The sequence below is a fragment of the Erythrolamprus reginae genome, chromosome 3 (assembly GCF_031021105.1).
Source record: "Erythrolamprus reginae isolate rEryReg1 chromosome 3, rEryReg1.hap1, whole genome shotgun sequence".
NCBI lineage: Eukaryota > Metazoa > Chordata > Lepidosauria > Squamata > Dipsadidae > Erythrolamprus > Erythrolamprus reginae.
Window position 1 is genome coordinate 100,225,666 of NC_091952.1, and position 25,789 is coordinate 100,251,454.

General features: G+C 40.8%; 1 protein-coding gene across 1 annotated transcript in view; it reads right to left on the minus strand.

Annotated features, from left to right (window-relative positions):
- Positions 1–1,470: 1,470 nt before the first annotated feature.
- Positions 1,471–25,789, minus strand: part of NCF2 (neutrophil cytosolic factor 2) — a 32,825-nt gene continuing 8,506 nt past the window's right edge. The window contains exons 4-15 of the mRNA XM_070746298.1: positions 24,824–24,958; positions 22,747–22,854; positions 21,752–21,811; positions 20,060–20,103; positions 17,909–18,050; positions 11,463–11,525; positions 10,183–10,258; positions 9,792–9,811; positions 6,690–6,835; positions 6,497–6,605; positions 3,786–3,948; positions 1,471–2,144 (exon numbers count right to left, since the gene is read on the minus strand). Coding sequence (XP_070602399.1) covers positions 2,044–2,144; positions 3,786–3,948; positions 6,497–6,605; positions 6,690–6,835; positions 9,792–9,811; positions 10,183–10,258; positions 11,463–11,525; positions 17,909–18,050; positions 20,060–20,103; positions 21,752–21,811; positions 22,747–22,854; positions 24,824–24,958 — 1,167 coding nt within the window. The 3' untranslated portion in view covers positions 1,471–2,043. The remainder of the gene's footprint in view (positions 2,145–3,785; positions 3,949–6,496; positions 6,606–6,689; positions 6,836–9,791; positions 9,812–10,182; positions 10,259–11,462; positions 11,526–17,908; positions 18,051–20,059; positions 20,104–21,751; positions 21,812–22,746; positions 22,855–24,823; positions 24,959–25,789) is intronic.

The following is a 25,789-nucleotide window of genomic DNA, read 5'->3' on the forward strand; positions in this document are numbered from 1 at the left end:
TTTTTAAAAATGAAACCCTCATGGATGAAGTTCTCTGACCTAGTTGTGCTTCTTTGGCCCCCTTCCTCCCTCCCAAGCGGCTTCTGTCCCTTTTCCCAAGTTTGCGTATTTGAGCTGTGCACCCCAGCAGCTGCAACTTTCCAGTGTTTGAACAGCCACTGATTCTTGCACTTCGAACAGCCTAACAGATTCAGGATCTCACACTCTCCACTGTGCCAGAATCCGACCCATAGTTCCCACTTCTGCATGAGAAATCTGGTGTTTGGAATTGTCTCTCTTCTCTCTCTCTCTCTCTTTCTGAATCTTTAAGGCAGGGCTACCTTCCCCATCACCCCTTTACACACACGCCCTGCCATGGATAGAACCTCAAGGGAAAGGTGGGGGGAAACTCTCCCCACAGAGAAAACTGGTTTGTGTCGTAAGCTTCTTTTGTGTTTTTGTCTGTCTGTGCGAGACCTGCAGCTGCTGAACTCAGCTTTGCCTTAATTAAACCATGTTCTCTACAGCCAGTCTCGTGTAGTACCATTTTTTTAACCAATTATTTCTCGTTAATGAACTTCATTGATTTTTTGTGTGTGTGGCAGAGGATATCTCTATTAACAAGTAGAAGGGATTTATAGAGTGATGCACATGGCAAGTGAAGTTGAATATGACAAAGCACGGTAAATAAGGTTTTCTTCTATACCAAGAAAAAAAAGCTGTTGCAAACTATGTTGTATTAATTTAATTACTGAGCGTGACAGAAGAATTGGCAATGTTTGAGACAGAGAGACATACACACAGTACTGAGTCCTCGGAGAGGGGCAGCTTATAAATCCAATGAACAAATAAATAAATAAAATGAATTTCTAGAGTTAGATAGTCAAGGTTTGACAGACTAATCTCTTCGGAACTGTCCTCCAGGTAAGTTCTATTAAAGAGTTTGTTTTTGTGTTAATAGTAGTTGGGGGGAAACCACACTAGTTGTGTTTTATGGTGGAAGGTCTTAAGCATAAAACGTATCAGGAAAGAAGACTTAATGAACTCGATCTGTATAGTCTGGAGGACAGAAGGAAAAGGGGGGACATGATCGAAACATTTAAATATGTTAAAGGGTTAAATAAGGTCCAGGAGGGAAGTGTTTTTAAGAGGAAAGTGAACAAGAACAAGGGGACACAATCTGAAGTTAGTTGGGGGAAAGATCAAAAGCAACATGAGAAAATACTATTTTACTGAAAGAGTAGTAGATCCTTGGAACAAACTTCCAGCAGACGTGGTAGATAAATCACAGTAACTGAATTTAAACATGCCTGGGATAAACATATATCCATCCTAAGATAAAATACAGAAAATAGTATAAGGGCAGACTAGATGGACCATGCAGTCTTTTTCTGCCGTCAGACTTCTGTGTTTCTATGTTTATAGAGAAAAATAACAAAACTGTACCTTTTTAAGAAGTACTGGCAAAAATCAAACACTTGAACATTGTGCTGCTTTTCAGTAACCTTGCAGGTAATTTTTTATTGCAGTAAAACACTATACATAAGCAATTGAACTAATTAAGGAATTATTATCACTTGCTAGAGATGGAATTACCTTCAGATTATACTTTTCCGTCATTCCAGCCGCTCATCTAAGATTCAGAGGTTCAATCTTAGGTTGCCTTTGAAAGTTTCTGCAGTAGAAATGGAAGCATCTGTAGCTTCTGCCCATTTTTTCTTCACGGCCCATTCTTTGTTTTTGCTATGCACTATTTAACATTATTTTTCCCTAACAAGGTAGCAAAACATTTTGAGATCTGAAAGATTCGTTTTTCCTGTGTTTGGACATGATAACTCTACAGCAAATAACATTGCCAGAGATGAAAACTAAAATACTGCTATTAAACATGAATCCAGTTTCAAATAGCTGGCACTTTAGATAAGGTATCCTATAGGAAAGTTATAAATGATAAGCATTTAAACAGAACACACTGAACCACAATAATAGCAAGGGGGGGGGGAATAAAGGCTTCAATTAGCAAAGGCAATATTTAATATAATGAGTGAGTGGGCTTTCAAGTTATCATTCAGAGTTATTTTCCAGATTTTGACTGTATTCAATGAATGCTTTGGGGAAAATGCCCACTTTCCCATTGCAGGAGCCTTCCAACCACTCTTCATTCACTGTAAGATAAAATAAGATTGAATCATAAGCATCATTGATTAAGGGTGAATGGGGAAATGAAATGGAAAGGTGGAGCCTCACTGAGAATTCTGCAAAAAGCTACATGAAAAGTTATAAGTGGCTTAGTTATGGAACCCTCAGTAATAGGACTGTTTGAAGATTTATGTGGGGGAGAATATGGCTATTAAAGGATGGGATTATGAGTTTTTATTAAGATTATGGACAGAAATTAGAAGCCTAATTTGTTAAACAATACAGTGTTCCCTCAATTTTCGCGGGGGATGCGTTCCGAGACTGCCCGCGAAAGTCGAATTTCCGCAAAGTAGAGATACGGAAGTAAATACACCATTTTTGGCTATGGACAGTATCACAAGCCTTCCCTTAACACTTTGAACCCCTAAATTACCATTTCCCATTCCCTTAACAACCATTTACTCATCATTATTACTTGTACTCACCAATAAATAAGACACTTAGTGATCCTGATATTTATAAACATAATTATTTATTAACAATTATTTTTTTTGCGATAACAACGCCGATTGGCTGAGATTTCAGCCAATCAACAATGGCAGACGAAAGCTTGGCAATGACATATAACATCATCGGGCGGGAAAAAACATGGTATAGAAAAAAAAACCAGCAAAGTATTTTTTAATTCATATTTTTTGAAAAACCGTGGTATAGCCTATTCACGAAGTTTGAACCTGCGAAAATCAAGGGAACACTACTGTATTTGGTTAAAAAAAAATATTAATGCATTTGATGGTAGAGTGAGTGAATCCCTGCTTGACTGCAAAATGCAGATGAATTGGGAAATCTGGAAGAAAAATGTAAATTTGCATTTTCTTAAACAGCTTAATCTTTCCCTGAGGTTGCACACTTGCCTAATGCAGATGCAACACAATCCTGGAAAAAAGTTGTATTTGGTTTTGGTAGTCGTAGATTTATGCTATTTGTGTACCCCGGTGTGTTCCAGGGCATCTTTCTGCCTTCCAATACAAAGTCTAAGCCATATTCTGTATAATATTGAGCCAAGAAGCTGTAGGTTTCTTAGTTGCTATGCTACTGTCTAGCTATCCTTTTAATAGAACTGAGCACGAACTGCACATTGACACTGATATCTGTAAGGGAGATGAAGAAATGGTTGAAAAAAGCAACAGAAATGAGGAAGTACAAGATGAGCAGAGCCAATATTTCAAGGCAATTAACACCGAGGAAGAGAACCGGTCAGAAAATTGACCTGTAAAGATGGTAAGTCATGAGAAAAGTGATCATTACCCACAGCACTGCATTTATTTTCCAAGAAAGAAGAGCTGCATCTGAGCTCCAGAAAGAACTTCTGTGCACACTGCTAAAACTTGGAAACTTTCATCACACCAGTATGGTCTACCAACATTTAATTAATACATTCCAAATGAAATTAATTGAACTTGCAAAAAAAAAAAGGGGGGGGGGTAAGTCAAAGTAAATGTACTGTACTTCCTGTAGGTGGAGCTGTTTCATGTAATCAACTAAATGACTTGATTGTTAAGATGAAAAATTGGAGTTAAGGTTTAAGATGGAGGAACTAGAGAAGGAGAAAGATAATGTCTCAAATGACTTTTAAGTTTCTATAGTTTAGATAAAGATAAATTTACCTTTGGCCAGAATAACAATTGTGTCCCCTTTCTCAAACTCCAGATCTTCTGCTTCAGTGGCTTCGTAAGTATAACGCGCTATAACTTGATTAGATTCGGACTCCATTAGTATTTTCTGCTGTGCCTCTTCACCATTTTCCATTCTTAAATTATCTTTGCTGGTCTAATGTGAGAAAAAAATACCTTTAAGTATCTCTTGATGCTTTCATAATTAACAGTTTGATTTTTATTCCCCAAGAACACCTTCATTATAGCCGCTTGAATTGCTGTTACTTATGCACACATGCATATTACGCTTTTCAAAAAAACAAAATAAAAAACTTAGCAGAAAAAAATGGAAAATTAGTAAGTAATAGAAGCCCTATTTACCTATCTTACATGAAAACAGCATTCTTCCAGATATATCTTTCATATTGGTAAATGCTAAACATCTCCTATTCCTCAACTTCTTACATTGCTGGGATGGGGGGTCGGGAGAATGTGGAAAAATTATAAATGCCATTTCAGAATAATATAGGTTGCATTTTTTACTTTTACAGTTAAAAGATTTCTGTGGTTTAGATGCAATTTTCAGAGATTACTGATCTAAATTTTTTTAAAATGTTCTCATGGAATTCTCTGGGGTACTTCCCAACCAGGTACAGTGATCCCTTGATTTTTGCGGGGGTTATGTTCCCAGACTGCCCGCGAAAGTCGAATTTCCGCGAAGTAGAGATGCAGAAGTAAAAACACCATTTTTGGCTATGGACAGCCAAAAACTACCCCCACGCAAGGAGCCGGGCTTGAAGTTGGGGGCGGGGAGTGACGAAAGTGCGGAGGCCGGCAAAAATTGTTCTGAATGTCGGCCGCCCCTACCCCCCCAGCGCCTCCGGCCCCCTCACCGCTACCCCCGCCCACCCAATCCACCCCTCTCACCGGCTTTCTTGGGACACGGGTCCTCCTGCAGCAGCGCTGGCGGCTACAGCTTCTTATCCTCATTCGGCCGCTAGCCGCTCTGAGAATGCCTGCCCCGCCCCTCTCGCAGACACTTAGCTCAGCGTTTCCCAACCGGTGTGCCGCGGCACACGGCCAGGTGTGCCGCGACAGCTCCAGCTGGGCGGGGCGCTGCCGGTGCCTCCGACCTCCCGGCTCCTGCCCGATGCCACGGTTTCTGGCGCTCTCCTGCTGCATCCCAAAGAAGGAAGGCAGGAAGAAGGAGAGCTTCATTCTTCGCGCCTTTTTCCCGCCTTCCCTGGCGTCGGCGGCAAGTGTCCTTTGGGGCCCGGCGGGAGGGCACTGGCAGCGGAAACAGGCTGCCGGCTGCAGCGGCCCCGGGCACCGTTCCCTGTAGGCTGCGCACGCCAACGCACCCCAAAATGCCCCCCACGCACCCTTTTCCAGGGGTGCGCACGGAGCCGCGGCCACCCGCCCGCCCAATTTCCCTCTGCGCGGCTGGGGACGCGGATCCACCGCCCTCGCCAGCCCGATCTCCCTCCACCCGGGTGGGGAGGTGGATTCGCCGCTCCCGCCAGCCCGATTTCCCTCCAGTGGCTGATCTCCCTCCGTGTGGGGGGGGGGGCGACGAACCGACGACCGGGGACTGTCCGTCCGTGTTGGGTGGTGCAGGGCAGGCACAGGCAGCCCCAGGGGAGAACAAGGGAGGGAGAGAAAGAAAAGAGAGAGAAAGGGAGGGAGAGAAAATTGAATGAAGGAGGGAGAGAAAGAAAGAGTAAGAAGTAGAAAGGATAGAGAGAAAGGGAGGGAGAGAAAGGAAAGAGGGAGGAAGGGGGGAGAGAAAGAAGATATGAAGGAGGGAGAAAAAGAAAGAGAGAGAAAGGAAAGAGGGAGAGAAAGGAATGAGAGAAAGGGAGGGAGAGAAAGGGAATGAAAGGGAGAAGGGGTGAGAGATAGAAAGGATAGACAGAAAGGGAGAGAAAGGGAGGGAGAGAAAGGAAAGAGAGATGAGAGGAAGGAGGAGACAGAAAGAGAGGAAGGAAGGAAGAGAGAAAGAAAGAGGGATGGAGAGAGAAAGGAAGGAAGATAGAGAAAGAGGGAGAGAGAAATAGAGCGAAAGGGAGGAAGAGAGATTTTTTTTGTCCAAACTTTTTTTAGCGCCCCCCCCCCAATGTTCCCCAGGATTTTGAAAATACTGTATGAAAAATGTGCCGTGGCTCCAAAAAGGTTGGGAAACACTGACTTAGCTGAGAGCGCTTTCGTCCCAGCTATCAGCGAGGGGGCTGCAGGAGAGGCGGGGCAGGCATTCTCACAGAGAAGGAGAGAGAGTGTGAGAAAGAGAGAGAACAAGAGGGGGGAGAGTGGAAGGTAGAGAGAGAGAAATGATAGAAAAAAGGGGAGAAAAAAAGAGAAATGAGAAAATGATTGAAGCAGAGAATGACAGGAAAGAGAGAGAGAGAAGTGACTCTTGGTGATGACATATGATGTCATTGGGTGGGAAAAACCATGGTATAGCTTTTTCGCGAAGTTTGAACCCGCGAAAATCGAGGGATCACTGTATATGGCTTTCACAGCATACAAGGTATGCTCTGACAGTGGTGCCCAGACATGTCTGTCCAACATGTGGCAGAACATTTTGTGCCCATTTGGGCCTTACCAGCCACCTGCCGACACATCGCGTACATCCCACAACCCATTAGATGTCAAGGTCCTCTTCGAACACAATGGACGAACATCGTGTTCTAATCTAGTCTAGTTTCTAATCTTGTCTATCTTACCTCATTAGTGGTGCACCACAATGTCAAGCAGTTGTCCTTTGCATGGTTCCATAAGGTGGTCATCCCGTCTTCATTCAGGACCTGATCCTTGCCATCTACTGTCTGGAAGCTAAGCAACAGAAGACTTAGTGAGGACCAAAACTGCTTCATCCCACCCATTAGGAGCAAAGTGCTGCTGAGTGGTCTTGCTTACCTCAGTGATGTATGTTCAGGATGGAGTTCCAGTTTCTTACAAACCTTCTCTAAAAGGCTGCTGTAAGACAAGTTGGGATTCACAAGCAGGGCTATTGTGAATTTGTAATGCACTTTGATGATATAGGGTGTTGGGGATGCATCAAACTGTAAGAGAAAATACAAGACCCTGATCAGTTCATTATTTCAGCGCATGAAAAGACATGCTAAATCTCTGCTGTCTACTTTAGGCATTACAGTGGTTAAAACCAATGAAAATAGTAGGTACAGCTGTGGCACTGTGACCAATATATTTTTTTAATTCTACTTTTTGAACAGAATTAAAGGTAAACAGAGGCAGAAATGTGTTATTTATGTTTTTGTTTGCATGCTGTCCGATAATGTTTTTTAAAAAACATTTTTAAAAATGTAATGATGCAAAACATCTCAAGTTCCAAGGACCAAGCACACGGCAAGGGGTTGGCAACCTTAAAAAGTCAAAGAGCCATTTGGACCCATTTCCTGTTCTGGTTTCTAGTAGAAGTTTAGTAATTACAAATAACTCTCATTAAATGCATCATTTTATGAATAAAGCAACTCCGTTTATTTCTCTGCTCTCTTGTACTTCAACACATTCCAGACATCAATCGGTCCGTTATCTCTCTTCTAGCCGCATTCCTCACATTCCTTTTCCTGCTTCACTTAGACAAGATTTATTTCCTAAATACATAGCTTTAAAAAAGACAGCAGCACTGACTAAATACAATACAAAATACTTTGGCTTACTTTAGCGTGGTGAAAGCACCTCCATATTTCCTTTCATCAACATTGAAATTCCACCCTTCTCCACTAGCCGCCAATTACCTCACTACAATATTTAACCCATTCCTCTCCTTAATATCTTCTTCCAGACCTTTGCTCTCTACGTTTCTGAATTCTTCTGAATTTAGGATTAACCCAGCAAGCATCTGATTCTCCCTCGCTAGATCCTGAACTCATAGCCCCATCCTGTGGCTGGCCTCCCACCTGTTCTACTACCTGTAACCCCGGGCCCCCCACTACTTCATAAACACTATCTGAATCCGATTCCTCAATATCTTCATCATCCTCCAACTGATCAGGAGTATGTACAACATTTCCCAAAGAAAACAAAACACCTAGGGCCACAAAACCTGGATGGGCCTGGCCAACTCAACGTCACTCCTACTGAATCATGATTCCCCAAGCTATGCCTACCTAGGTTTCGTGGGTCTGTTTCTATGAGAAATAGATATGTCTCTTTTCCCTTTCTCCATTTCTTTTTCTTCCTCATCTTTCTTCTTTTGCCCTTTGGCTGGCTGTGGCATGCGCGGGATACCCTCCTCAAGGCACATGCAAGTGGCAGGTGGCTGTTCACTTAAGGAGGGTCTTTGGATGCAGCTTCTCTCCTGCTTTAAAGATCAAGCCCTTGCCTTGTCCTTTACACACACACACACAACTCTGGCCGAGTGGGGAGGGCATGACCTACAGCCCGAAGGAGTAGGAAATGAATGCTGTCTTATGTGCAAATGTGGTGTGAAGACAGCTGCAGGGTCACTTCTCTCCTGCCCTAAGGATCTGGCCATCACCTTGCCGTTCCCCCTCCCCCATCCCGCATGAGAGGAAGAGGGCCACAGGAGCAAAGAAGCCTTCGCTTCCTGCCACTTCAGGCTGGAGCCCTCCCCACTCAGCCGAAGAACTGGGGGTACAGGATGGGACACAGCAAGGCAATGGCCAGATCCGTAGGGCAGGAGGAAAGTCACCTCCAAAGACCCTCCCTAAGTGAGCAGGTGATTAGATATATTGGATTGGATTGGATTGGATTGGATTGGATTGGATTAGATTAGATTAGATTAGATTAGATTAGATTAGATTAGATTAGATTAGATTAGATTAGATTAGATTTGTATGCCGCCCCTCTCCGGAGACTTGGAGCGGCTCACAACACAAAACATGGTACAAATCCAACAATAAAAAGCAATTTAAAACCCGGAGTATAAAAAACAATCATACGTCTCAGACAAACCTTGCATAAAATGGGAAACGGCCCGCGGGAGTCAATTTCCCCATGCCTGATGGCAGAGGTGGGTTTTGAGGGGCTTGCGAAAGGCAAGGAAGGTGGAGGCAATCCTAATCTCTGGGGAGAGTTGATTCCAGAGGGTCAGGGCCGCCACAGAGAAGGCTCTTTCCCTGGGTCCCGCCAGACGACATTGTTTCATCAACGGGACCCGGAGAAGGCCAACTGTGAGGGACCTAACCAGTCACTGGGATTCGTGCGGCAGAAGGCGGTCCCGGAGATATTCTGATCCGATGCCATGAAGGGCTTTATAGGTCATAACCAACACTTTGAACTGTGACCGGAAAATGATCGGCAACCAATGCAGACTGCGGAGTGTTGGTGTGATATGGGCATACCTATGCCTGCCACCTGCCCTCCAAGCATGCCTTTGCTGCGCTTGGTGCTAATTTGAGGGTCTCACCATGCATATGCACACTCCCGGCCATGCCACAGCCAGTCAGGAAGTCATGAGAGGGGGAGGAGGGCCTCCAGAAAGGAAGTCTCGGCCGGGGGTGGCTACGGAGAGGGGTGGCATACAAATCTGATAGATAGATAGATAGATAGATAGATAGATAGATAGATAGATAGATAGATAGATAGATAGATAGATAGATAGATAGATAGGATAGACAGACAGACAGACAGACAGACGGATAGACGGATAGACGGATAGACGGATAGACAGATAGACAGATAGACAGATAGACAGATAGACAGATAGACAGATAGATAGATAGATAGATAGATAGATAGATAGATAGATAAATGTTCCTCAAGCAGCTCCAGAGAATTAGTCACATCTGCTTCTCCATTCACACTGTTGTCCTTTCTTTCTCAGGCCAGGTGAGGGAGGGGAGGGTGAGGCCAGCCAGTGATGGGACAGGAAGTGACAGCAAGGGGCCGTGGATTGCTGACCCCTGCACTAGAGTGTGGGCAGAGTTAATCTGCAATACTGTACTGCATCCTAACCATTGCGCCACCAGGGCTATAAACTCTATTAGCTCTTTAATTGCCAATCCAAAAGCTCACAATGAAAGGAAATCATACCTTCAATTCTGCTCCGTGACCTGCAGAAACCAGAACAATCATTACATATACAACATTTATTTAAAAAATAATACAGTCCTTAACACTATGCATTTGCTTGATTTAAATCATGATTTGTTAAGTGATTCTTATGGTCTCTTCGTAAATTGGTATTCATAAATATGGTATAAGATGAAACTGAAAATTATAATGCTGAAGAGAGTTTGTTATCATTAATCAGAAATGCAGTTTATGCCTCTTAATATTTCCATCTCATAATTCATAAAGACAGAGAATTTAGACAAAGTAAATATCTGCTTCAGCTTTGTTGTGAAGTAGGAATAAATTTGCAGGTAGCTTTTGTTATAGCCCAAAATATTAGGATTATTTGTTGTATGTGGTTTCTACTCACTTGAAGGAAGGTTGGGGAATTCTGGAGCAGCAATACTTGGTGGAGCAGGGATATCCATATCTGTATTGTTTTCTTCCTGGAGAGAAGGGAAATAGTTTGTCAGAGTCCTGAAGGATAGTATATTCAGTGACTGAACTGTTTTAAGTTACAAAACCCAACACAAAATAAGTAAGCCGATTTCAGTTTGTTGGGAGTAGTACTCCAGGTTTGAATTTATCATACACATCTCCATAAAAATAGATGGTTTCCTTGAAGAGAGCATTGTCTCCGTCTGATAGTGAACCTTTGCCACTTTTGCCCTGGTTAATCTTTCAAGAAGTTGTCATGAATTCCTATCTGTTGCGCTTTGTAGAAAGCATAAGAAACAATTTGTATTCACACCATCACTTTAAAATGTATGTCAGCATATGACTAGTGATGGGCGAACCAAACCCGAACAATTCGGGTCCGTACCGAATTTTGCGGTGTTCGCTTTGCCGAACACGAACCCGAATTTTTTTCAAACTTCGGGCAAAGTTCAGGGTCGTGTTCGGCGTTCAGAGCTTTGACGTCACCGGCAGGTTGCTAAGGACGCCAAGGTGATCACTTCCTGGATTCCATGGAATCCAGGAAGTGATCACCTTGGCGTCCTGAGCAACCTGCCAGTGATGTCAAAGCTCCGCCCCCGGAATCTCTTCGTGGGAGGGATTCCCCGTTCGAGTTCGGGTTCGTCCGAATTTTGCGTAAAGTTCGTCCGAGCTTGCCGAACCCGAACACCATTGGGTTCGCCCATCACTACATATGACAGATTCATATCGGGGGAGGAGGCTTGAACAATACTTTTTTCCCCCCAATCTTAATTTTTTATCTAAGAAATGAAAATATCTTTATAAACCTTCAAGCTATCATGAGCTATCTAGGGATGGATGGATGATAAATCAATAGGTAACTAGTTGAATAAAAACTTGAATAAATTTTTAACTCCTAATAAACCTGGAATGATTTTATTGATATGGATAGTGTGTATCCTCCTAAAGAAGCCCAACTGAAGGGAGCAGGGAAATTCAAACTTCTCTTCAAGTCATAACCTTCTGAACAGTCTAATTGTGTACTGACAGAGTAGTATTTCCCATTTCCAAGTATCATTTTACTGTTGCTAGCTAGGAAGAGGTAGTTTAACTGAGAAATTCTAAATAATATGGAAGGGAAGCTTGGAGATACAATGCAACTTCATTTTTAATAGATAAATCCAATCCGTTTTCTTAATTTAGTTCTTACCAACAAAATCACTGGGCTCTCACCTGAAATATACGCTGGTTCGGCAGTTCCATTGGCTGTAAGTAGTTACAAGGCACAATCCCTTTCTACGCAGAAGTCAAAGCAAGAATTTTTAACATGTTAGAATACAACCAGATTTTAATGAGAATGAAAAAAAATAGCCATTCTTTATTTCTAATCTCTGACAACACTTTTATTTGGCTGGTACCTTCTTTTTCTGAGCCATGCAGTTTCTCTACATCAGAGGTGTCAAACTCACGGCCCATGGACCAGATGCATCACGCTAAACCCTATTTTAGTGAAGGGGAGAAAAGTTGCGATACATAGGAGCCGAGGTGGTGCAGTGGGTAGAGTACAATAGTGCAGGCCACTAAAGATGACTGCTATCATCTGCAGGTCAGCGGTTCAAATCTCATCACCGGCTCAAGGTTGACTCAGACTTCCATCCTTCCAAGGTGGGTCAAATGAGGGCCGGGATTGTGGGGGCAATATGCTGACTCTGTTAAAAAATGCTATTGCTAACATGTTGTAAGCCGCCCTGAGTCTAAGGAGAAGGGCGGCATTAAAAAAAATTTAATGAATAAATAAATAAATCACATGATGACAATATGACATGAGTTTAACACCCCTGTTCTACATGAAAAACTGAAAGCTCAAAATCATGAAACAACTTCTTTACATTCACATATGGGTTCCATTTATTTTTCACTTGTGTTTGATCATCAATGTCAGAAATAATGTTGCATTTTACTATGCATGATTATGGTATACAATGTGGAAAAAAACAAATTCCAATTGTTTTTAGTGTCAACTTAGATATAAACCAAAAAAATCCTACTTTAACTTGATAATCTTGTATCTAGAGGCATGTTTCTTTTTCAAGGGGACTAGAAACATAATTAGAGAAGCAAAGTTATTGCCCTAAGGTGCATGTATTGTTTAGGTAAAGAGAATAATTTCAGCCCACAGGACCTCCTGAATCAAAAAAAAAATCAGAGCTTGAACTTGTTAGGAGATCAACAGAAATCTTCAGCCGCAAAACAAGGGAAGTGGTCATCATGTCATATTAGATATCCCCATGCAAGCTTTGAAGCCAAGTGAGCTGACCTACAGCAAAATGACTGTAGGTGGCGCTGCTATGAAGGCACTAGTGCCTGTAATGTTGAATTTCTCAAGAGTGGGCTTCTATCGAAATAATATATTGGGTTATTTATTTACTTATGTATGTACTAGGCTTATATGGCAAATGTATATGGCTGCCTATAGTACACTCAATAATTCTAGGACACTTACAATGAAGCATATAAAACAGCAAAACAAACAATTGTATCTCCCTTACAAAAGTTCACAATTCCTTAACATGATGCTCTAGCATCTCATCTTTATATCCACTGACTTATCTCCATCTTGGCCCATATGTAGTGTATTCAAGAGAGGCAGGCAGACGATGCAATAACCAACTTTACTGGGAGAACAATTACCACAGAAAGAGAGCAGCTTACAAAATGGCAGGTTATTTATACTGCCCTGCTAACCAATCAGGATCCTACTCTTTTCCTGCCGAATATCGCCCCCTGCTGTTGCTAGGGTCATGACACCATAGCTTCCGCAAAGAGCCAGGTATTCGTAGCCTTCCAGAAAGCTAAAAGATATCTAAGCTAAACTACTGGTATCGGATGGGAGTCTATTCCAAGGGCCAGAGCACCTATGCGGAAGGCTTGATTCAGGGGAACCAGTGAATGACAATATTTATGGGAAGGGCTTGGAGCACGCCCACCTTGACTGACCTGGTGATGGACAAATGCCCTCAAAGAGAGGTGGTTTGGCAATTAGCCTGGCCTTCTGTGATTTAAATTCAGATTGTACCCCAAAAGATATTAGCAGCCAGTACAGCTCATACATTTATTTATTTGTTTGTTTGTTTGTTTTGTCCAATACACAATAATACACAATGAGGGTTTTAGAGGATATAATCAGGCAGAATGTATTAAAGGGGGAATAGAGGAGAAAATAAAGGAGTGAAATATAACTATGAGAGAATAGCAGAAAAAGATATAGGGATAGAAGAGAAGATATATGAGGTATAGGAGAGACAATAGGACAGGGGACCATAGGCACTCTGGTGCACTTATGTACGCCCCTTACTGACCTCTTAGGAGCTTGGTGAGGTCAACCGTGGATAGTCTAAGGGTAAAGTGTTGGGGCATGAGAAACTGCAGGATGCCAGAACTACATACGCCAGTACATTCTGAACCATTCATAGTTTCCAAGTAGTCTTCAATGGCAGCCCCATGTAGAGCACATTGCAGTAGTCCAGTCAGGAAATGTGTGGGTGACGGTGACCAAAGCCTTCCAGTTCAGGAATGGGCAAAGCTGGGACGCATAATGAGTTTCTGCAAAGAGCTCCTTTGCCACAGCTGACACTTGCTCCTTGAGCAAGAGCAACAAACCTCAAAGGACCCTCAAATCGCATGACAATTCTGTCTGGAGAAGTACCATACAATCAAAGTCAAACATGATAACTTACCAGATTAGGGACAGGGGAGATTGGGTGGCAAACCATTCCGCCTAGGATGGGTCACATTTCACCCTCCCTATTCAGGCTCTCACAACTTCCAGGAACCGGGTAAAAATCACCTGCCCAGCATGGAACAGGGTTGCATAGCTCAGTATCGTCCTATTACTGATGATACCATTCTCCATGCTGCCAAATTCAGTGGTTTCATGTAGGTGCTAAATCGTGAATTGAACAGTGCTCCCACTCTCAATTCTAAAATTTTAAAGGGATGCTACCCCTTTCCCAAGCCCTTCAAAGAACATAAATACAAGTAATGCTGCCTTGGTACTAGAATTAAGACGCCTTAAACAAGATTTAAGTATTGCCCACAAGATCATATGCTGCAACGTCCTGCCTGTCGGCGACTACTACAGCTTCAACCACAACAACACAAGAGCACACAACAGATTTAAACTTAATATTAACCGCTCCAAACTTGACTGTAAAAAATATAACTTCAGTAACCGAGTTGTTGAAGCGTGGAACTCATTACCGGACTCCATAGTGTCATCCCCAAACCCCCAACACTTTACCCTTAAATTATCTATGGTTGACCTATCCAGATTCCTAAGAGGTCAGTAAGGGGCGAGTACAAGTGTACTACAGTGCCTTCTGTCCCCTGTCCTATTGCTCTCCTATATCTCCTATACCTTTCTTCTATTCCTATATCTCTTCTTCTATTGTTTCATTGATATGTTCTATTACTATATCTTCTTTTCTATTCTTTCTTAGATATATTTTACTATGAGTAAAATATATCTAAGAAAGATATTCATCATGTATTTTACTATGTGTATGTATGTATGTATGTATGTATGTATGTAAGTAAGTATGTGTGTATGTGTGTGTGTGTGTGTGTGTGTGTGTGTGTGTGTATATATATATATATATATATATATATATATATATATATATATATATATATTTGTTTGTTTTCGTAGATTTTCACGGGTACAGGTATGACGGTCTTGGTATATTCGGGTTTCTTCCCGTGTAGGATTTGGAAATTTCTGGCGACGTTTCGATGAGGTCCCACTCATCATCTTCAGGCTGGTGTTTCTGTCCTTGTTCTCAGGCGAGACCTAAGCTGCCTTCCTTCTATAAATACTGGCGGCTGGGTGTGGTTTGATGGCTCAGCAATTGCCTGCTGTGTAGAAACTTCCTGGTGAGTCAGAGGGGTAACAATTGGGGTCGTTGATGTAGCTGAGGTATGCTGATTAGTTAATGGTTGTAGATTAGGCGTGATGTCCTGAGTAGTTGGAACTTGCAGGCTACTTGATTGCTTTACAATGTGTGTCCTGAGTCTGGTTTCTGTGGCTGGGATATGTTTGAGGGCTGGTTTCCAGATGTCTGGTAAGCGAGAGGTATCATCCCGCTTGTTCATATTTTGGGGATGTTTTTCTATCTCGATGGCTTCCATCATTATTTTTTTGCTGTAGTGTTCTGTTTTGGAAATTAATTTGGTACTGTCAAAATCAATTTCATGTCCTGTGGTTTTGAAGTGTTGGAAAAGGGAGGAGGTTTTTTCTTTTTTCTTTAATGCATTCTTATGTTCTGCAACACGTGCATTTACTCTCCTGTTCGTTTGTCCAATATATGTGGCTGGGCAGATTTTACACGGTATTTGATAAACTCCCTGGTTTTCAAGTTGGATGTTGTCTTTCGGGTTTCTTAGGATGTTGGCTATTTTTTTATCTGTACCAAAGGCTTTATATATATATATATCCACTAAAACCCTCATTGTGTATTGGACAAAATAAATAAATAAAATAAAATACTATATCCTAGCCTGAACTACAACTAAAAATGATCTAGATAACCTGCTTCGTCCAAGGCCACCTAAAGCTGGATTCCTACCACAGTTTCAACAAGTCTTCCCAAAAAAGGTAAAGTTGGAGACGGGATAAAAATTATCCAATGCTCTCCAATATCATTGGTTCCAAGGATGGCTTCCTGAGAATGGAGTAAAACATTACATCCTTCACAGATAGGCAGACTCAGACCAAATTTCTGAGCCCTGGCACGCATTGGAGTCTGATAAAAATTACTACTTTCCTGGGAATGAACTAAGGATTAATTAATACCATTGGCTTTAATGGAAAAATTATAGAGCAGCCTTTCCAAGCAAGTACCTTCTATGTAGTAGAATTTCTCTAATTCTAGTGACTACCAAATCTGAGCTGCAAAAATCCAAACAACTACAACATGCCAGCAAAATTTTAAAAAATGAACAAAAATATATGTTTTGAATGCATCTGGTAGATAGTTGGAGGCAGATTTTTGGTGCTTAATCATTACCAAACAGGAAAGTCAGGCTATTCATACTAATGATGCTAATAAAATCAATATATTTATAAAATACATTAATAAAAATAAATGAATGTGTATGGCACCAGGATGGGAAAGCTATTGAGCATTTTATTTACTGTATGCTTCATCACCAAACTTCGTGTTACAGCAATAGATAAATCCGTCATTCATTTCTCTCAACCTAAGTTCGTTTTTGTGGTGAGATGAAATAGGCTCTTCCTTAGCAACATGACTCTGTGTTCTTTGAGTTGAGAAATTAATGTGGTAATGCTATGTATGTAATTACTGTACAGGAAATAATACAGAGTGGTAACCTACAACTGATAATCAGTTTGGTGCACTTAGAATGAAGGTCCAAAATGACATCAAATCAAATGACATGAAAATTTGGCATCGGACCAGAATATCTCCGGGACCGCCTTCTGCCGCACGAATCCCAGCGACCGGTTAGGTCCCAGAGAGTTGGCCTTCTCTGGGTCCCGTCAACTAAGCAATGTCGTTTGATGGGACCCAGGAGAAGAGCCTTCTCTGTGGCGGCCCCGACCCTCTGGAACCAGCTCCCCCCAGATATCAGAGTTGCCCCCACCCTCCTTGCCTTTCGCAAGCTCCTTAAAACCCACCTCTGTCGTCAGGCATGGGGGAATTGAAATTTTCCCTTCTCCCTAGGCTTATAGAATTTATACATGGTATGCTTGTATGTATGATTGGTTCTTTAAATTGGTTTTTTTAAGATTATTTTTAATATTAGATTTGTTCACATTGTCTTTTTTATTGTTGTTAGCTGCCCCGAGTCTTTAGAGAGGGGCGGCATACAAATCTAATAAATACAAATACAAATACAAAATAAGGCAGCAGTGGTTGGAAGTGGTCTTCAGATTTTTTCTATAGAGGAGACTCTTTTATTTTTTGTGCTATTATTCAAAGCACAAAGGGCCACTTTGAAAATATTTTTCATTGGTATCATTGTTTAAACCACATCATATGATGAAAATTGGCCATAATATTAGCTTCCCAGTCAGATAATAATAATAATAATAATAATAATAATAATAATAATAATAATTTATTAGATTTGTATGCCTCCCCTCTCCGAAGACTCGGGGCGGCTCACAACAATAATAAAAAACAATATTATAGCGAAACAAATCTAATATTTAAAAAGAAGCATATAAAACCCTATCATATTTAAAAACCAAACAACACATACATACCAAACATTAAATATAAAGAGCCTGGGGGAAAGGTGTCTCAACTCCCCCATGCCTGGCAGCAGAGGTGGGTCTTGAGTACTTTTCGAAAGACAAGGAGGGTGGGGGCAGTTCTAATCTCCGGGGGGAGTTGATTCTAGAGGGCCGGGGCCGCCACAGAGAAGGCTCTTCCCCTGGGGCCTGCCAAACAACATTGTTTAGTCGACGGGACCCGGAGAAGGCCAACTCTGTGGGACCTTATCGGTCGCTGGGATTCGTGCGGTAGCAGGCGCAGATAATCTGGCCCGAGCCAAATGTCTCATGAGTTTTGAAAAATCCATGTCAGACAAACCCAGGGATTTCACACTCTTTCTGTAGCCCATTTGTAAATTACATCTTTAAAGACTTGTATTACCTTTCCGTTAAACACAACGGTAGCCCAGTTGTCTCTCTCCTTCTTCAAAACAAAAACAATGTTTCCAGGAACGACTTGAAGCTCTTCTGAATTTTCAGGAGTAAATTCATACAAGACTTTGTGCGGTTTTCCTTGCAGTGCCCTACATAAGTAAGTAAGAGTACAGTATTAGATCGCCCACTGATTCCCATTCTATATATTCCAATTTCCTAGGGAGAGAAAATCAACAAGAATAGAAATGAGACTTATAAACAACGAATTGGTCAACAATAGCATTTCATTCAATGCATACTATTTCCCATAATGTCTAATTCTTAAGATGCAAAGAGTGGGAGCATTATGAGGAAAGGACTTCAAACAGATAATTCTGCATTTTGCAATATCTGTACATTTATGTGTTTGGAATGGTGGAGGGGGTGTGTGTCTGTTTTTGTTCAGAAAATGATGCTCCTGCCTATTATAACAAACTTTTATCCTACATGAATTAGATATAGCTGATGATATATACATGTTGTGTATCTCCATGAATTCTGAATTTATTGTAACTATTATTTATGTAGTCTTGGGAGAGATTGGCTGAAGGAATATCTAAGAACATAAGAATATAAGAAAGAGCCCGGGTGGTGCAGCAGGTAGAGTGCAGTACTGCAGGCCACTGAAGCTGACTGTAGATCTGCAGGTCAGTGGTTCAAATCACTGGCTCAAGGTTGACTCAGCCTTCCATCCTTCCGAGGTGGGTAAAATGAGGACCCGGATTGTGGGGGCAATATGCTGGCTCTGTTAAAAAGTGCTATTGCTAATATATTGTAAGCCGCCCTGAAGGGTGGAATGAATGAATGAATGAATGAATAAATAAATAAATAAATAAATAAATAAATGATCCATGCTGAATCAGGCCAAAGCCCATTGAGTCCAGCATTCTGTGTCACACAGTTGCCCACCAATTGTACATGGGGATCTTGAGCAGAAAGAGAAGGCAAGACCCTCCCTTCCCCCTGACCCCCAACAAATGGTACTCAACGGAATCCTGCCTGCCTCAACCAACATAGAGGCGGCACATGGACATCCGTTTCAATAACCACCGATACACTTGGCATCCATGAATCTGTCTAATCCTGCCTTGAAGCTGTTGTGGTTAGCTCTAGCCCTGCTCCTGCCCCAAGGAATGTGGAGGTAGATGTGGGGGAGACATCCATATGCCGCAGGCCTGTTTTGCTCCCAGTAGAATCTGCCGACGTAGTCTCCTCTGACCAAGAAAGCGTGAGTGACAGGGAAGAGGGGAGTTTGGCAGACAGCCCAGGAGGAGATCAATCATCTGTATCATCCTTGGATTCTGAACAAGAATTAATGACACATCCACGCATGCGTAGAGTGATGCATAGGAGACAACAACTGAAGGATTATTACAAGAGAAAATGAGGCCATCTGTGGTTGGGTGGGGCTGCTGTAATTAGTGCTACAGATAAAAGTGCAGCCTGGTGTTTTAGCCTCATGGCAGTTTATCTGATTCATTGTTTCGTCAAGATCGTGGTTTTTGCTGTTCAGGATTGTGTGTGTGGACTCTCTGGACTTTAGAATTGGACTCAATTTCCCAGTTATTGGGTGAGCAATTGGACTGCATTTAACCTGTGCCTTGTGTGTACCAGAAAATCCCTTTGACATTTAAAAAGGGAGCTGTTTCTGTTTTTCTGTTTATAAAAACTTTTGGGTTTTCCTTTTATCGTGTGGTGTGTGTCTTCCTGGAGTAATTACCCTGTAATTACGGGCGGTTGAGACACGCTGGCAGAACAGAAGCTATCAAGGCTGACAGCTGTCACGACCTCTTCTGGAAGTGAATTCCATAAACCAACGACCCGCTGGGTGAAGAAATATTTCCCTTGATTTGTCCTCACTTTCTTACCTATGAGCTTTAGGGAGTGCAAACTTAGCAAGGGAAATTCCCATTGTCATCATTAAGCAGATTCCACCAGTTGTTAGCCAAGGGCTTTCTTACCTATGAGCTTTAGGGAGTGCCCCTTCGTCCTAGTATTGTGTGATAGACAAAATATTTTTTCTCTATCCACCTTTTCTATCCCATGCATGATTTTATACACTTTGATCAAGTCACCCCTAATGGATGTTATAATATTCTCTGAACTTCATTGATCTTACCTGAGGACCTCTGGTGTCTTAGGTCTGGGAGGTGGCTCTGATGTCTGTAAGCATAGCACAGCATAGACATTAGCTAATTCCTATCCATCAATATGAGACATTCAATCTTTTCTAGCCTGAGTTCACTTGCACTGAAGAGGAAGTAGTTTTCTTTTTCCTTCCCACATCCCATCTATGTATTTGTTTTTGTTTTTCTTGTATACTTGTTTTTCAAGTGTAGGGGAAATTTAACCCATATTTATAAAGGTAAGATTACCCTGGCCAATGATGTCCAATTGTAGAGGGCAGTAATCATATCTGTTTCCTAACCAAGGAAGCCAATATTGTCTGAAGATACTTCCTTGGTCATGTGGCCAGCATGTCTATACACCAAGGTGCATGGAACGCTATTACCTTCCCATTAAAGAGCTGCCTATTTATCAAGTAGTAGAAGTAGTAGAATACTAGTAGAAAACCTCTGGTCACAACCATAATTCGTTCCATAACTTTGGTCGCCACCCAATTTGGTCATGGTCCAAACCTAATTTTGGAAATTTAGCGCTTATTTTAAAAAATGGTGCAGAAGAGAAAATTGACCATGAAAAAAAAAATCATGATTTTTTTGGTCAGAACCCAATTTGGAAGTGGTCAGAAGTGTTCATGACCAGAGGTTCTATAGTACTTGCATTTGCCATGCTTTTGAATTGCTAGATTGGCAGGAGTTGGGACAAGAACAGGAGCTCACCCTATTTTGCAATACTTGAGTTTTGAATTGTCAACTTTTCGGTCGACAAACCAGCATGCTAGCTGCTAGGCCACTGTGTTCCCTTAATCCATATTTAGTTTCTAAAACAGAAAATTACCGGAAAAGGTTTCTAATCTCCCAGCTCCCTTAAAAAATGGATTCCATATAAAAATCAATGTACAGTATTGGGCATTTAAATATGTTGGCAAATATGTACTTGTTACCAAAAAGTTTATTTTAAATTCCCATCTCATGATGTTAATAACAAAATATTTCTGTTGCCCTCTTGTACAGGATGTGCCCTGGATGCTTGCAAATTTTGGGACTTCTTGTGTTCTATTAAAAATGAAAATAATTATTCAATTGAATTAAATTGATTTTTATATGACTAAAATTAAAACCTCAAAATCTTAATTATTGCAAATGATGCTGTCATAGCCAGACAGGGTTTTAGAGGACCCACTCTAAGCCTCTTAAGTGACTTATCACTTCAATTTACTTCATCTTGTGAAATAATTTAAATTTTCAGCAGTTGGACCAGGGGTGGGTTCCAATTTTCTTTACTGCTGGTTCACTCAGAGTTGTGATTCAGGGGTGTGCACCTTTTACATGCTGTGGGCATGCACGCATGTGCAGAAGCAAAAAACCAAGATGGCGGCACCAATGGCGCTGCAGAGAGATCCAGCTTGGCGGCATAGCAAGCCTGGGTCACTGCCAGTTATACCAACCCAGGCCGCCAAGTTACTACCGGCTCCAAAGAACCGGTCTGAATCAGTAGGAATCCACCTGCATCTAATAGCAGATAAGATTTTGAAAGGGTGATGATGACTAGAACAGCAAAAGGCAAATTGAGGCAGATCATATTCTGAGACTATGGCTGCAAATGGAGCCCAAAGAAGAAACTAAATCATCATTCATGATCAAAACAGGGGCACATGGGACTGAGAAAAATGGTGATCCTGTCTTACCTGGGGCTGAAGAGGAGCAAAACCTGAAAAGTCATCGTTGTCAATCACAGATGCTACAACCTAGAATGGGAAGCAAGACTTTTTAAAAATCTATTTTATTCACCCCCAAAAGTCAGAACTTTAAGCATTCTAACTGCTATTTCCCCATCCTGCCCAACTTAGTATCCTGATATTAAAACACCGTCATGAGATAAATAATAATTATTTGCATATGAACACAGTCACCTGTTCTATGCCTCTTTTGATCCTTGAAAATAAGCTGAATTGAGTGATACATTCTCTGGTTCAGCGATGATGAAGAACATACCTGAACAATCTTAAAATAATACCTATAAATACAGGACATTCTATTGCGTTTACAGAAATGCCTGTATAATATGGGACAATTGAAAACTGTTTTTAAAAGAGTTAAAGATAAGCATATTTTTCTAAATTTTTCTAAATTTGACTGCATGTTTACTATTTATATCCAATGATTTACAGAGTCAAAATTAAATCATGGCATTTGAAAATGGCATTTGCAATTTTTTTTCACTTAAGGAACTGTAGAAACATATAATGCAATCAGGGTACCATATAAATGTAATAGCAACTCTTCTCTGCAAGTTTATTTTATTATTCCTTTTACTTGGCTTTTGTGTACCCTTTAAATTGTGTACTTTATTTGCAATCCCAACCAAGAAAGGAAATTATCATTGATTCCATGCACATTCTCTTTCCACTTAATTCTTCAATCTGTTTGTTTTATGTATTTATTTATAATATTAATATCAGGTTTTGACCAGCAGATGAGAATGATAAAAACTCTGTGCTATGCAAAGTATCGCTTTCTGCTTACTAGATTTTAAAATGTTAGTGGTGCAATGGCAATTGAGGACAGCAATTTCCAATCAGCTGGCAAAACTATTATAATATGACCTGAATAGCCTTTCCAAAAAACACCAGGAACAAAAGTATCTGAATAATTCTATATTTGTGTCAGATTAAATTCATACCGTGGCTTTCCCTAAATAATCTTTCTTCTCCAGCTGTGCCACTTGCTTTTCATTTGGTCGAAATAACTTTCCTTCAGGGATCACTATGGGTTCAAACAATCTTTGCTTCTGCACATATGAAAAACAAAAATGAAGACCAACAATTAGTCAGTTTCCCAAACCCAAGGAGTGAAAACATATTTTCTTCCAACATCCTTTATCCCATGCTTTTTATAATAAATCAGGTAACGAGAATATGCACTGCATCACCAAAATTTCATAATGAGATGGCAGAGACAGAAATGGAGAGAAGGCCAAAAAATGCAGCAAGGCAGCAGATTTGGGGCATCTCTGGGTCTGGATCTACCAATCAGTATTTCTGATCCATCTTCCATCACTACTAGTGGTGAGGAAGGGGAAGGACAAAATATAAATATAAATACTTTATTGTCATTGTCAATACAATGAAATTGTCATTGACAACGGAAGTCATGTGACGCCCAGAGACCAGCCCCAACAATTTTTTTAAAAGTCAAAATAACGATTGCAGTAGCATGATCAAAGCCCCGCTTCTTTTTTATTTCACCAATGTCACATACATATTCAAAAGATCAGTGTTTCAATTATATTGCCAGGACCACCATCTTGATTTTTTAAATTCTCCCTGGAGACATCAGGGAGTACACACCTGTTAGTACAAGGTACATGGTTGTTAGGGATTGCCATTGTAAACTGCATATTGTACACTTGTACTAAACTTGTACTTAAAGAGTTAATGTGCACTCAAAGAGTTAACTTGTACTTGAAGAGTTAATATTCAAGGCTGTTTTGTCACTTCCTCATTGAAGCTATAAAAGCTCATTATGCTGCTCAGTCACTCCCTTTACTTTTGCCTGAGAAGGGGGAGTTGTATTTACGCTTCGTGCTTGTATTAGCTTTGTGCTTATTATCTATATGGTATTTTGCTTTGTGCTTCTATCTTGTAATTGCTCAGTGCTTATTATTCTGTATTTGCTTCGTGCTTATTCTGGATTGTTTATATTTTGTTTATATGTAAATAATATTTATTTAACTAAGTCTGTGTCTTGGCTTTATCACACTTCCACGCTCTGTTAAAATTCTCTGCTCGGTGATGTTGAAGGTTTCATAGCCTAGCTATACCGAGACAAGCCAACAACACCCCTAAGAGGCTACTCCTGATGGAATGTGATTTCCCACCCAAAAATAATGATAATAAAATATCTATCATCTTGCTCTAAATTCTTATTTTAGAAATTCATAACAGGCTGCTCTTCAATCTCCTCCTCCTCTCTCCTCTCTCCCTCTCTGAATACTTTTTGCATCCTCCTCTCTCCTGAGTACACTTTTTGTACTCAGGTGGCTGAATCCATGTTTAATAGAATCATAGAATCCCAGAAGGGAGAGAAAGAGATTGTAAATGGATACAATAATGTGTTCAAAACATGAGAAAGAACCGACACCTGGACCTTACGCATCTACTTATTTTTAACGTTTTACATTAAACATCTAGCCGTCTAACCATTTTTGTCTTCTAAGCTTGAAGAACAACTTCCTTATTCTTAGTAACCAAAGGTCTTAATTAGACTGTGGAGTAAATTGGGTCCTAAAAACTATGCCATTGCTGAGATTCCTCATGTTAAACCTAGGGAGAATCCTGCTTTCTCTTGAAACAAGCTTGACAGTGTTGATTTCTAGCGACCAGAGACAGTAAAACTGAAGCGCACTAGTGTACACTAAAGGTTGCATGGCAAAGAGAATACTGAAGTGCACCCTTGGCTAGTCAACTCTTGAGAGGACTCTTTATTGGACTCTCCAGAGCAAAGTCAAAGAAGAGAATATTTTGTTTTCTACATGGTCTATTCAAGTTGCTGCTCCTCAGTAGCCAAGTTTTGAAGAGACATTTTTCATCTTTTGTTAGAGTTTTAATCCTCTGTGCAGGTAAATCACATACTGTACATCTGTAAGAAAGCCCCCCTTTCATGCTGATACTAAATTTGCAACTATGAGGGCAGCAGCAAGCATGTACATAACAGTATTCAAGGGGTGGAATTCATGCACCCTTTCTACGTTTTCTTACCAGGATGGATTCCATAGCTTTATCTATCTTCTTGTGCCTGGAGCCCATCCTCTGTTTTACTGCTCTTGTCAAATGCTCCTCAGCCTTTTTCCAGTCGTTCAGCTTAGCATAGGCAAGAGCAATGTTGTATAATAGCTGCAGGTAAAGAGAAAGGATATAAAAAATATGGATCTAATTCTAATTATTTAGAAGTCTCATGGATTTTTGCCCACAAGATCATATGCTGCAACGTTCTACCTGTCAATGACTACTTCAGCTTCAACCGCAACAACACAAGAGCACGCAACAGATTCAAACTTAATATTAACCGCTCCAAACTTGACTGTAAAAAAATATGACTTCAGCAACCGAGTTGTCGAAGCGTGGAACTCATTACCTGACTCAGTAGTGTCAACCCCTAACCCCCAACATTTTTCCCTTAGACTATCCACGATTGACCTCTCCAGGTTCCTTAGAGGTTAGTAAGGGGCATGCATAAGTGCACCAGTGTGCCTTTCGTCCCCTGTCCAATTGTCTCTCCTCATCTCATTTACCTTTTCTTCATTTCAAATATGTTCACCTATACTTTTATATCTTTTCTTCTATTCTTTTCTTTATTTATATTATTACATATCTATTCTCTTCAATGTGTATTATGTATTGGACTAAATAAATAAATAAATGAATGAATGAATGAATGAATGAATGAATAACTGAATAAATAAATAAATAAATAAATAAATAAATAAATAAATAAATAAATAAATAAATAAATAAATAAATAAATAAATAAAATTTGGAGTACCAAGATAAGATAATGCAGCTTGATTCCTTCCACAGGCACAGGATTACAGTGAAGCCTTGAATTCTGGGAATTTAAGTCCAATGCCTAATGAGGGAAAATTGAACTGCATATTGTCCGTCCCAATCTTGTTAAAACATATGTTTTTCTGTCCCTTTTCACCCCAATTTGCAGCCTTTCTTTTG